General features: G+C 42.9%; 3 protein-coding genes across 3 annotated transcripts; 2 read left to right on the top strand and 1 right to left on the bottom strand.

Moving 5' to 3' along the window:
• Positions 1 to 1,888: 1,888 nt before the first annotated feature.
• Positions 1,889 to 2,658, top strand: BCR41DRAFT_365661 (hypothetical protein; the record flags this gene model as incomplete). The annotated part of the gene is made up of 1 exon (XM_022026172.1): positions 1,889 to 2,658. The coding sequence occupies exon 1, from the start codon at positions 2,225 to 2,227 to the stop codon at positions 2,654 to 2,656; it is 432 nt and encodes a 143-aa protein (XP_021875165.1). The 5' UTR covers positions 1,889 to 2,224.
• A 3,734-nt stretch (positions 2,659 to 6,392) lies between these two features.
• On the bottom strand, positions 6,393 to 7,168 carry BCR41DRAFT_376046 (hypothetical protein; the record flags this gene model as incomplete). The annotated part of the gene is made up of 2 exons (XM_022027011.1): positions 6,393 to 6,971; positions 7,052 to 7,168. The coding sequence occupies 2 exons, from the start codon at positions 7,166 to 7,168 to the stop codon at positions 6,393 to 6,395; spliced, it is 696 nt and encodes a 231-aa protein (XP_021875164.1).
• Positions 7,169 to 9,849: 2,681 nt separating this feature from the next.
• Positions 9,850 to 13,830, top strand: BCR41DRAFT_427012 (hypothetical protein; the record flags this gene model as incomplete). Its single annotated transcript, XM_022030812.1, has 4 exons — positions 9,850 to 10,348; positions 10,504 to 11,321; positions 11,408 to 12,898; positions 13,031 to 13,830. The coding sequence occupies exons 1-4, from the start codon at positions 10,089 to 10,091 to the stop codon at positions 13,828 to 13,830; spliced, it is 3,369 nt and encodes a 1,122-aa protein (XP_021875163.1). The 5' UTR covers positions 9,850 to 10,088.
• Positions 13,831 to 13,897: the final 67 nt, after the last annotated feature.

The raw sequence follows: 13,897 nt of genomic DNA, 5'->3' as shown, positions 1-13,897 counted from the left end.
ATAATTACTCCATTTTGGCCATCGGCGATTTGGTTCCCGAAGATACAGGCAATGGCGACCCAACCCCCTTTACCGATTCCACGAACATGTGTTCTCCCTCCACCAGGAAGCGACGCGCACATCCTGCTCAAGAATCCACACTGGGGCCTTACCGCGTGGAGAGTAAGAGGACGAGGATGCTCATAGATGGCCTCTCGCCAGCGGTGACTGAGTTTATCTGTGCTCACAAAGGATCCAAGAGCACCAAGCGAGAGTACGAAAAGCATCAAGCTGAATTCGTCACTTGGCTGAAAGAGGGCTCGTTCGAACAAGGGATTAACCCCGCGATCCCAGTAGTGAACTGGCTACACTACGTGCGGGTCGCTCGCAATTTGAAGTGGTCCACGCTGATGACCATGAAGTCGGCTGTCCTCGCCCTATTTCGTGACCCAGAGAGAGTACGATCAGATGAATACTACCGCCAGTTCCTCAAGGCTGGAAAGCAAGAAGGTGTCGTTGAGTCCAGGTCTGGTCACTTTGACATCACACCTGTTTTGGACCATTTTCGGCAGTCATCAGCAAATATGGAGTTGCCTTTTGAGGAGCTTACATGGAAGCTGTGTTGGCTCTTAGGCGTCTGTGGCTTCATGAGACCAGACGACATCAGATGTGTAGATGTCAGTCTCTCCAAGATTGTGTTAGGGAAGCTTCAGCTTGTTGTTGTTTTCCCAAAAGAGAAGAGTGATGGACAACGTATCATTAAGCATGTGACCATTGGTTCTCACTTTGACAAGAAGCTATGCCCTGTCGACGCATACACCGCTTACCTGGACAGGCTGTCTTGTCCTTCCACTACCTCTCCTCATCCGAAGGACCCAACAAGAAGCATTGTACCTTTGATTAGATTTGTGAAAGACCACACCCAGCCGGCGCGTGCGACTACTATTGGCTCCCACATGAGTAGGATTTCTTCGCTGATGGATTTAGGAGACAAGAAAGCTCCTAAGCTCCGAGCCTTAGGTTCTACGCTCGCGGCTATAGCAGGCGTACCAGTGGCTGATATCATGGTGCAGGGGAATTGGTCGTCCCCGAAAGTCTTCGAGAAGCACTACCGTTTGTCGAGTGCCACCTCCAACAACATGTCCATGAGCACTCTAGGCTAGATTTTCTTTAGTTAGTTGTTCATTTCGTTCAGTTTTCTTTTAGTTTTAGTTTTGTTTTAGTTTAGTTCTCTTTGGCGATCCCTCTGGAGCCACATACGGACATGGTACCGTAGACAATGGTCTACTGAATGGTCTACGAAGGACGACCTATTCACATTGTCATAGGTACCATGGACGTATGTCCCACCCACACCACCCCTTTTTGGCTCGAGAAGTAGATGTAGATCAGAGTTGCAGGGCAGAGGGATCTTTTTATTTAGTTTATTTTTCTTTATTTCTCGTCGGATTTTCAATGAAGAAAGGTGACACACATACGTCCATGGTACCTATGACAATGTGAATAGGTCGTCCTTCGTAGACCATTCAGTAGACCATTCATGCCATGTGTTCCATGATGCATCAACTGTAAATGTATAATTTTAATTGAGACTGTAGAAATATACAGCAGCCCAACTCTATTGTGTACCGTTTCACCAATCGCTTAACTCAAATTTGTACCTGTGTCACGCTGGTAAATTCTTAGGAAAATGTATAAATACCTCTCCATTTCCTTTGCAAGAGTTACTACACAACAATCTCCCTCACAAAGTCCTTACCAGATCATCTCACATCCCTTGACCAGACCAGACCAGACCTTTGTAAGATTACAATGACTTTTGCATTATAGCTAAAGGGGTGTATGTTTGCATCCATAACTGACATTTTTCATTTATTATTGTATTTTATTTATTTATTCAACACATCTAGTGAAAAATATTTAGACAGAGTTATTAGAAGCTAAGATAAGTGAGAATAAGATGTGGGTCCACACACCACATCCATGGGGTATTTATTCATTTTCTGGTAGAGAGACTCGTACCAAGTAACTACATATCTATCTAGAAGCGACATGGGATTATTCAGGAACCATGTCGGTGTTTTGTCGCGTCTCTAGTGACGCGTTATTATTATTATACTTTTCTTAGCGTATTAATTTTAGGAATTCCCCCAGTATGTTCCTAGTGTGTTTTTAGTATTTTTCTTAATCTTATAGCTGGGCCGTTATTATCTTGTATATTGAAATATACAACATCTAGTATACAATGAGAATCGCTTGCGCTATTTTGGTTGCCTTATTGGCTCTGAACTCCGTATTCGCTAGCCATTGGGCTTGCTACCGACGACGAGACACAAGCTTTGGTTGGAATATTGATGCTGTCCTTGCAGATCCAAATGGCATCATCATTGCCCAAACGGGTTTCCACAATGAAGATGCCGATGTTTACACAAAGAAGAATAGCAGAGGAAGGATGGACATCAATAGGGATTTCCAGCACTGGTCTTGTGCTACTGATGGTGTTGATCATGGAGGCTTCGTTGCTAATGAGGTGAAGACACTTGGCAACAGAATCGACAAGATTGCTTTTGGATGCTATGACTTGGGTGGAACAGATTACTGCAAGCAATATGACTACATCAAAAACATGTGCTATGGATGGCTAAACCAGGTCAAAGATGGGAAGTTGAAGGTCTAGAACAAACTAAATATATTTTACGATCACCAGTTCTCATACGTAGTGCCACTCCATATCTCCATATCCATCCAGCACACAAACAATAAAAACCAATTAAGTTTACAAAAATGCGCAAACACCCCTTCAATATCAAGAAAGGCTCTGGAATCCTCGAAAGCTGTGCAAAGATGTATTTTTCAAAGTTTTAATCAAGTAAATCCTTTCTTTCTTGAGATCCATGTGGCAAAGGATACTCATCTACAGAACTAATTTTTATTGTTGACTGCTGGTAAACTGGGGATCGAGAACTAGGTCTGGAGAGGTCCTCGATGCGCTGGCCAATGCGAGATGTGTTTACGAGTTAGTTAGTAATCAGGGGACTTGGCGCTGTAATACTCTTAATATTGATTGATTGTTTTGGTACATCGTATGGTTTGACTGACTTGATTCTTGGAAATTGTACAAGTATTATCCAGACACTTCTTGTGCAAAAATATCGTGATAGTATTAATCTGGTCAGCTTTGTCTTTCTCTACAAAAAAACTTCTGTCTACAATGTGTGATGTGCTTGTAATATCTACAATATATTTTAATACGGAGCCATAGTTTATTCCCCTTGGCCCCTTGAACTCGTTTCCTCATTAAATCATTATCCCTTCTACCTGTAGCATTCGCCATAACCATCACCAGTCAAGTCTCCTATATATATTTTTTGTTGTAGAATGTTAGAATGAACATCTTTTTATCGCACTTCCAAGCGCCTTCATAAATGTTCCTTAGCTGCGTGTACCCAAATTCAAAAAAGTACTCATGCAATTCGCTCTTGATATACGACAACTTCAACCCCAGTGGGTTTTGAACGTTCCTCCGTAGAGGATTTTAACCCATGGAACTTATGCTTCTATGTGCTTGCCTGGGACTATTTCGGAGCAAATAAAAGTAATAACAATAAAAAAAGCTTGCTGCCAAGAACAATCAAAACATCAGTTCATCAACTATTCTGCATCATTTTCAAGAGTACACGTTTAAGTGCTTCCCCTGCTAATACAGGAGTGAAGGTAATCCAAGGGACGTTGCTTATATCAATATGGGAGGCTTTCCTGAGGGAATGATGGCCGGTAGCGGCGTCGATTCTGTATCCCATGGCTTATTATTTTTTATTTTATTTTTTTATTAGTGAGGTGATCTATTATCAGCGATTATATTGCGTTTGCGTATTTTGAAGGGTGCTTCTAATGTCCTTTATTCTACTCACACACCAGAGCCCTCGCTCAGCTGCGGGCGGGGGAGCAAACCAAGCCACCTGAACTTCGCTCCGTTCCCCAAGAACTCGGTCTATGTGGATTTTATAAACATGCATCAGAATTAAATAAAAAAAAATAAAGAAAAGTTGGCATATGGCCCCAGTAGCAGAAAGGCCAAATTGACCTTTGCTCGTAGCGATTCTTTTATATATATATATATATTTTTATTTTCTTAATAAAAGAAAAAAAAAAAAGAAAAAGGATGCCCCCCCAAGTATTAGCGCTATTAGTGAGTCAAATAGCTGCGAGGCAAATGAGTCCAGCGAAGTTGAAGTAGTGACGGATACCACCATAGCCGAGGATAGTCCCTTATAATTACAAAGCAATCTATTTCATTTATTCCATTCCAAGGTCGATCGCACCATTTTACTTGTGGGATTGTAATGAATACATTCTATTATATCATTGCTTGCTCTACCCATTTCTGAGACTCTTGCTCAGATTCCACCTATTCATTTGCTGAACATGTTCATATTATACGTTTTCTCAGTGGATGGCAAACATGTCACTCATCCTCGATGCAATAAAATTATAAAATAAGTATCTTAACTGTAGAAAATTTTTTTAGCCCGCTCTTTTTTCAACAATAAATGCTGAGCTGTGGTTATCTTTTCCTCCCTCTCTCTACACACATGTACAAAAAAAAAAAAAAAAAAAAAAAAACTGAGCAAAAAGTAACTGTAACAAGTAAAAAGTGGGTACAGAGCTGAATCTTATTGCAATACCAATCAAACTGTGTTTGGTCCACTATTTGTAAAGAAAGAGAATCGTGAAGTTTGTGCACAGAGCAAGAAGAGTGCATGGTTCTTTTGCAGAATACTTTAGCTTTTTTGATTTGTGTTACAATGTGACTATGCAAGCATGCAAATCCAAAACAAAGTCTAAACAGTAAAAGAAATAACAAAAATGGTGACATTTTAACGTCTCTCTGTTCGCGATTGTCGCTCTTTTTTATTCTCTTACTGGGTGTCATTCAATTCTATCTGAAAAAGTTTACAAATGCAAGACTAAAAAAAAAAAAAGAAAAAAAAAAGCTGTGCCTATCTATTGATCATGCCATGCCACGTAAACGCGCATACTCCCGCAGCTAGCTCGCTATAAGTTATCCGAATGTGTCTAAAATAATGTCCTTCATTCCAAACGTGATAACCGAATAGATTATCACAATTATCCAAACATCGTGGCTTTATTAACAACATAGATGACCAATTTGAGTGAGCTGACATACATATTATCCTATCCATTAGCGTTTCTTTCTTTTTTTTTTTTTTTTTTTTTTTTTTCACCATAACTGTACTGTTATAGGCCTATAGATTGATCTCTCTGTTGAGACACCTTGGAAAAAAGGTAGTTGCATGATGAATCCAGCTTTGACAATCCTTTCGGGATATCAACCTGAATGCGTCTTGGAACCTAGTGCGCATGGTTTCGTTCGCCTCAAGACGGCTTCTCTTGAAACTGTTCTTGACCTTCGACCAGCATTTCTCGATTGGATTCAGGAATGGTGAGTAAGGAGGAAGATATTCACAAAAATGGCCTGCTTCTTCTATGAGTTCTCTAACCAGTGGAGACTTGTGAATACGCGCATTATCCATTAGAAAAGTATATCCTTGCATCTCTTTAGCCTCCAATATCTCAAGAACCTCACAAATGAAGTCCCTAAATAGGCCCCGGTTGTTGAGCAACCAACTATACCATCCTCGGATACCTGCGGAGGGCGTGCTGCATTTCCACCACGATTACGGCCACAGCCACGGCCGTTGTTGTTCGGGACTCCATCTTGATCATCCTCCACCACTGGCTCTTCATCCGCATCAAGATCAACTGTAGTCACTGACATACAGATGATCCCAGTCGATGAAATTGCACCTACAACGCTAACATTTCTACCACGTACGGTAGGACGCACAACGTTGACGGGCCTTCCTTTACGGGACCATCCATACTCTCGGATCAGATGCAGGTTAAACCCCGCCTCGTCAATGAAAATGGTCTTTTTCTCAAACTTCTCGTGGTTTGTTGGGTTTTGCATCTCTTCAGCAAATCTCTCTCTCGCTGTAAGTACAGCGGGATCATATTTGTGACGTAATTGAAAACCGTGGCAAGAGACACTTGGACTTCAGGAAATTCGTCGTGGAGAGCCTTGTGGACCTCCATGAGCGTCGAAAGAGGTTCTCCGTCTAAGAAATCCTCTAAGTACTGACAGTGTCTTGCTGTCAATTTCGGAGCCACTCGACGCTTCTTGGAAGGGAGCTTGCCTGTTTCCCTGTAATGATTAATATATCTATTACAAACCCCCAGGTAAACACGATTAGCAACAATATCCCGAGGTATCGTTTAGCACAAGTTGTCTTTAAACTTAATTTTTACCTCCAGGCGCTCCTTGAATGTATGCGAACGGCCCTAGTCGCTTCAGCTACTGTACACATGTGTACTGTTCAGTACTCAATCAATCATTGAGAAGCCTCTTCTGTAATCTTAGAATATGTGGAAGGGGAGTTGCATTTCCTTTTACGACACATTTCTCTCAGGCTTGGCCCCTCATACTCGAGGCCAAAGTCATTCTCGTCTTGATCAAAAAGGGCCTCTGGTGCCAGATTGCGCTCTCTTTCTAGCTCATCCTCGTCGAATTGAAGCTGCGAATAGATGCAGGACATTTTAGGCCTTTTTACTTTCTTATTGTTTCTGTCAACAGGCTCGCTAATGATAGGTGAGTCAATGACAGGGGTTTCCGCAACAGGCGCATCCACGGTAGGTGTATCGAAGTCATGCTCGTGGCCAGTATATATGGGGGGCGTCCAAGGGTCGTATGGGTCTGCCTCTTCATTGTTCTCTTCCTCTACAATCATCCGATGAGAGCTAGACCGCGACGAGGAGGCAAGATGGACGAACGAAATGCCGGCATCATAATCATGACAATATAGGTTTTGGAAATGGGGCCTGGAAGAGTCACTTTTATTCCCGGGGTCTTGTATGCGGGGCTGAGGGATAGCACTGTCACTGCCTCCTCCCTCGGTTTTGATCTCAATAGCCTATATTGCAAAAGAGAGGAACCAATGTTTATAACCAATAAGATGGAACAAGTTACAAAAGAACCACCAAGATCACATACACAAGGGCTGTCATCCCACTTCAAGGCGGCTTCCTGAGCCTCGAGATCTTTGTAGAGCTCGTCGTCATCGGTGTCAACCAAGTTGATAATTTCAGGTTGGTTCTTAGTAAGTGTCATAGTGAATTTAAATTTGGTGATTAGGAGTGTTGAAGCGATCTCAGTTGAAGGATACAAGCGGTGGTAACTTTTGTCTTTTTATTTTTCTTATACATGGACTCATCATTGCATGTTAGCGTGGTACCAATGTGCCAACACGCCAACGCGCCATGATCTTCACGACGCGTCTTGACATCTTCAAAAAAAACCCCCCAACGCAGTTGATAATTTCCAGGACGCGTCGATAATATCACAAGGCCCCATAGCTATTTCCGCATGACTATTTGGACAAAATTTGTAAACATTCGGATAAATTTCTCCGTCCTTTTCGGTTAACTTTTTAACTTAACTTTGGACAATTTTTTTTAGTGATTGGAACAATTCAAAATAAAATCGGATAAAGTTTACTTTAAAGTGGATAAAACAATTAAAAACACTGTATTTACACTCTTGATACCACAGTGGAAGCAGTGGAGGCTCTGGATCCCATATCTCGTTCACTTGTACAACGGTCGATAAAGAGAGCCATTCCTATTTCAGATCCCTCCAAGGCAATGGCGTCCAAAGCATGGACAAGCCTAGAGGTGTTTTGGGTGACTGGCCTTCATATGCAGTCTCAACAATGGGAGGCTCTGATCAAGGCTATTGACTTTACGTCCGCGCAGGATTTGGGCTTTTGGTCATCTAACTTTGATTTAGACCACCTCCAGACTTTGGTGGATACTATCCCTGAGGCCAAAAAGCATCCAGCTCCACTACGTTTCCTTAGACTTGGTAAAACTAAATTTCGTGGGCACGGTAGTCGTCCAATAGAAATTCTAAGGGAGTATACGAAAGCGCTGAAGAAGAAGGCACCATTGACCAAGATCCAATCTTGAAGGATGTGAAGAATTATATAATACCAATTCATGGCACCGCTGATACTTATAACGTACAAATATAAAGTGCTTTTTTCCTTCCTTGATTTGGGAAATGAAAACATGAGTAATAGTCCAGTGAATAACTGCATTTGAAGGATGTTCCTGACTCGGGAGCCCACTTGAATAACACTGAGGAAAGAGACTGTTAATCTGTTTGTGCTCGCCGTTTCTGGTTTGGCAAAAATTTTGTTTTAGTTGTTTATGGTGTGCGTGCCAAAACTGATGCAATAAATTGCATTTTTTGACATCCATTCCTCATTCTCCTTTTCCTTTCTAATGATCTTCCCTACCATCACCGCTTCTCATTCTCATTTGTCTCACCTTCGTGGACTGTCATCGCTGTTCTCATCAATGATGCAATTAGCAAATAATCGCCATTTGTATAGTCATGTCTCATTGCATCAGTTTTGGTAAAAAGTACATGTCAGGTTTGTCCATCCCTTACTTCTTTCTTATTCTTTATTCTTTCTTTATTGCACCATCACCACTGATACACCAAGCGACACTCTACATATCTGCCATATCTTTATCATAACATGAAATCACTATCCAAATCAACTATCCAAAATGCAACTGTTCTGCTTCGTCAAGGAAAGCCTTGCAGAGAAGTGTCAAAGAGTTTAGGGATATCTGTTACCTCAGCTCAAAGGATTAGGAAAAGAGGCAAAGAAAGTATTCCAGTGCTGAGAGGGGACCGACCCTGCAAAGTCACTAAGAAAACAAAACAGCTTTTATCAAGATATCTTGACATGGGTGTATTGGAGACCCTAAAAGATGGTCAATAACTTGTTCAATTGAGGGAAGGAGCGCAGGTCGTAAATTGAGCATCAAAAGTACCTTATGCAGGATGATATGGCATATGTAAAACAGAAGCAGCCTGATCTGACGAAGAAGCAAATCTATGCTCGGTATAATTTTGCAAAGGATCACTTGGACTGGACTCTAGAGACCATCTTTAGCAGAGTTGGGTCTTGCGGAAGAAAGTGCTACTACAGACATCGATGGGATAAAACTCTACGAGCACATCATATCAAAAAGACAAGGCAAGGTGGCGGAGGGAAAATGATGTTCTGGGGTTGTATCACCTACTACGAACCAGGCGAAGGCTGTTGGCTCCAAGACAAAGTGGATTCAGTAACCTACGTCGACGTTCTCAAGGATTATATTTTAAGTCCAGGAATTACTACTTGATGGATAAGGACAATTTCATATTTCAGCAGGACAATGCTAGGATTCATACCGGAAGAATAGCAATGACCTATATCCAAAAGTCTAAGATACCTCTCATGAAATGGCCAGCAAACTCTCCTGACATCAACCCAATATAAAACATATGGGCATACATGAAGGTGCAGTTGGATCATTATCCAGACAAGCCAAAGAATATGGAGGATCTCTCTGAGAGAGTCCAAGACATATGGACACATATCCCTCCTGAATCCTTACACAAACTATACTGCGGTATGCCGAAGAGAATGAGGGAGTTATATAAGGCTAAAGGAGGGAACATCGTTAGGGAAAAGGAGAAGTAACAGGAATAAATAAAAACAAGAAGTTGTTAATTGCCATAATAGATGCAATGAGATGCTAATTAGGCCACTGATGGCGATGACGATGAGACTCCATGGAGGTGAGACAAATGAGAATGAGAAACGGCGGTGGTAGGGAAGATCATAAAGAAGAAGAAGGAGAATGAGGAATGAATGTTGAAAAATGCATCAGTTTTGGCACGCACTAAAGTAAAAAACAATCGACTGGGATCTTTCCAAATACAAGGGTTTGCCCTCGCCCGCGCCTCCGCCTTCGCCCCTCTGGGTATTTTCCCATGCAAACACACCATCTTTCTGCTTTCTTTCCTTTCCTTCTAACTTCAGTTCTTTGTACTTTCGCCCGCCCTATTCATTTCCTTACAATTCAACTTGGCCTAAGTAGGCACAGCACTGACGGAGGAGATTGAAAAGCAGATAAAAGAGACAGACAAAGAGACAAACAGGCTGATAGGCAGACAAAGAGAAATCACCATGGCTACTACTGTCGCTTTCGCCACCGACCTTGACCACCCCTCACAAGCGTTTCGCCCTCGCCCCTCGTTTCCTCGAGGACCTCAGCTATCATCATCAACATCTTCTGCGAAACTACGCATCATCCCCACTCGACTCGATCCAAAGTCTGGTCAGCGAGTCATTCTCTGGAATGATATCGTGAGCCAGTTCCCAAAAGCTGAGCGCGTTGTTAATGGAGATCGCGCTATCCTCTTCCTCACTAATGACAATTTTGAATAGTATGTATCCATGTTGTATCCACATTAGGTGTTGATAGAGAGGGATAAATATGATACTGCAAGCTGAAGCCAATGGAGGCTCTGACACTCATGATTTAATTACTTTTATTTACCTGTTTAACCTCTCTATGACCTGTTCCCTCGACTCGTACCAGCCTTGCTCCGAAGCGGATCCCTCACCATCCAGGCGAAGTTCTCGATATCATCTTGCCTGCTCCTAAGTATGACTCGGGTTACGGCTTTGTCCCTAGTATTGACGATATGGCTCTCGTGCCACGTAAGAAAAATAGTGGGGAAGTGGAGCAAACACCCTCAGTCATCCATTCTTCTCAAACGTCCTGCCTGCCCACTTTGAATGATGACAATGCTGTCCAGGTCCTTTACCACACTACTCTCATCACTCCATCGACTACTTCTGATATTATTTCTACAACCATTTCAACTGCAAGCACGACTGAGACAACAATTGTAAAATCAAATTCTCAGATATCTCTCTGCACTGCCACACAGCGCCAACAGTCACAGAACTCCCAGATCCAAACTATCCTCACAGGACAGGAGCTGCAGGCTGAGGAGCTCATGCGGTCAGTGCGATATTACTATGAGCGTCTCCAGATTGAGGTCCAAAAGAGTAGCGAGCTTCAGGAACGAATCTATACAAAACAAAAAGAGGCCAAGGAACTCATGTTAAAGGGACAAAAAGAAACCCAGCAATGGCAGCAACGGATCATGGATCAACAGATCTCCATGAAGAAATCGTTTGAAGAAAAGTCTGAAAAGATGATCCGGATGCAGGAAAAGGCATTGGAACGACTCGCACTGATCCAGAACCGTATACAAGCTGTACTCAGCCAGACATACGAGCTACACGAGTATCCCATTCCACATCTATTCATTGTCCTTCCAAAGCCTGCTCGACGGCGTGATGCTCTCATGAACCCATTATCGAACCAGTTCCGACTGTTCTTCCTCTGTGAGTGTGGCAAGCATACAATGACAGAGAACAGCAAGATATCACATGAAATTCATCTGGCAAAGCATGAAGGATACGATATCGAGCGGAGTTCTTCCAGAAATATGGGCCTTATGTGCTAACGATGATGGAGATGATCAAGTTTGGGTTTGCGGTAGCTGGGATGGTTGTACCACCTCTTGCACACACAGGGCTGGTGGATGGTGTTGAGGCTATCAAGGGGAGCCTAAATGTAGCTAACGAAAGCATAGGGTCACTAGTTGACGAAACCATTAACATCATCAATAGCCAATTTGCCAATGCAGATGGAGGAATGGATTTGGAGGATGGACAAAGCAGGCTGGAGGATGTAGAGACACTGGAAGCAGCAGATCTCCGACAGCTAGAGTCTTTCCTTTCTGCTCATGACGAAGGACGAGTCCTTGGTAACTTGTATAGGATAGTGACAACAGAAGGCAAAGTCAAGTGGGTATGCATTGATCATTACCGTGAGAACTATCGATCAGCAACCTTGCAACAGATAAAGGATAGACTTATCTCGCATAGTGCAGTCATTCGCGAAGATGACACAGAGGTTGGCCTCACGCTTAAAAAGGATTTATCAGGAGATTTCTATGACAACTTCCTCAAAATGCGAGGTATCCAGACCCTTGAGATTGGAATAGCTTGGGATGCAACTCTGAATGATCTTCGTCAGCTTGCACAAATTGTGTCAGATGCCAATATTACAAATTTCAAACTATATGGCAATTTTTTTCAAAATCCCGCTCGTGACATCTTCAATAATGGTCGTCGGTATGATCCGATCGTTCAGCTTTTGCAGAATCGACGCATCCAATCACTGGAGATAGCTGACTTTAAGGACTTTTATGCACATGTGTCCTCAACCCCCCTGGGAATGGCACCACAGGTTCGAAGGCTTACTCTTGGCTCGGACTTTGACGCTACAAACAAAGCTTCGAGATCACTTTTGACGAGGATCCTCAAGAGCTGTCCAGCCCTTGCAAGATTGACACTCTGGTCTAAACACTTTTGTCCGACGATCGATTTTTTGATGGGCCATACTAGCCTTATTCCCACATTGGACCAATTGAAGGTTATTCAAATGGACATTGATGCCACCTTTAAGTTGTTTAGAGGCAAGATTCACGCAGCTTCCCTGCGAACCCTTGATCCATTGGCTGGGGTCGTAGCAAAAGAGCAGGAGTTCCTTAAGCGTGGACTTCTTACCAAGGTGATAACAAGACGGGGCCAAGAATTTACCGAAGACTTATGGATAGAGATTTTGCGACTTAATCCGAACGTGTCGGAGATCGATATCGACTGTCAGGATAGTAGGCAGGCTCTCGAACGTATCCAACTAATATCCGCTGTCAGGATGAAGATGGTGGCCGATATAGGAGACATAAGCCTCCGAACCTTAAAATTATCATTGGGAAGCAATCCAATCCTCTCGCTTGAATACGTTTTCAGTGACGAAAATAATAATGCAGTTAACGTGGAGAGTGCTGGCACATTTGTGGTGACGAAGCTTAATACGACCAATTTCGAAAAAGGTCATCCTGCGGACCCATTAGGTAGTGTTCTGACTCGATACGGATCCATGGTCGAGCGGTTAGTGATTGACCTTCCATTCAAAGACAGTCATGCCAGTATCCTGGACGAAGTGACTAAAACATAGGGGTCAAAGCTGGTTGCGATCGAAATAGAAGACCTTGCGCTAACAGCTGAGGGCGGAGACAAGCTGGGTCAGATCATTGAGCGCTCACCTAATTTGAGTCGACTCCATCTGTATTTCGGCAAGCTGGATGTACCAGAGAATCGGGATCGAGCCGAGAGGATCCTTCAGCAGTACGCGAAACGAACCACAGAGCTTTCAATGCTCAAGTTTGGAGATCCAGACTGGGTTGCCAAGCTACTAAAAGCTGTCCCGACACGACATAATGTGCCAGCGCTGGTATCTCTATATGTCTACCTTTCTTCTAAGGACTCTATGGCTCCTGAAAATCTTACTCAGTGGATTACCAACATGGTCATGGGCCCACCTTCAACGGCTACAGCGGCAAATAATGCTGATTCAGAACAGAACAATGGCTCCACATCGACAGCAGTACTATCGCGGCGAACACTCAATGCGAGCTTAGTGGTAGAGAAATCAGCTGGACTCGCGGAGCCTCTCACTCAAGAACTTCGACCATGGGTCCCGCTTGAAAAGATCTCCATCACAAACACGAAGCTCCAGCCTCAGGACTGGGAAACGATACTCAAAGCAATTGATTACACAGCTCTTGAAGTACTCGATTTTATAAGCACCAATTTTGATTTGGACCAACTCCAACTTTTGATTGATGTAATTCAAACAATTAAAAAGCGAGCATCACCATTGCGACTCTTAAAACTTGAAAATACTAAGTTTGATGCGTATGGAAGTCGTGACGTGGAGGTCCCTAAACCTATGATGCAGGCGCTCCGTAAGAAGGCACCATTGGTCAAATTTGTTAAATTTTAGATCAATTCATAATATATTGAGAAAAGCTGCCAGAAACCATGCTGCTTTGTAATAATAAGAGCAATTT

The sequence above is a fragment of the Lobosporangium transversale genome (genome assembly GCF_002105155.1).
Source record: "Lobosporangium transversale strain NRRL 3116 chromosome Unknown BCR41scaffold_95, whole genome shotgun sequence".
In the NCBI taxonomy this organism is placed as follows: Eukaryota; Fungi; Mortierellomycota; class Mortierellomycetes; order Mortierellales; family Mortierellaceae; genus Lobosporangium; species Lobosporangium transversale.
Note: the sequence above shows the minus strand (reverse complement) of the source record. Positions and strands in the feature narration are given on the sequence as shown.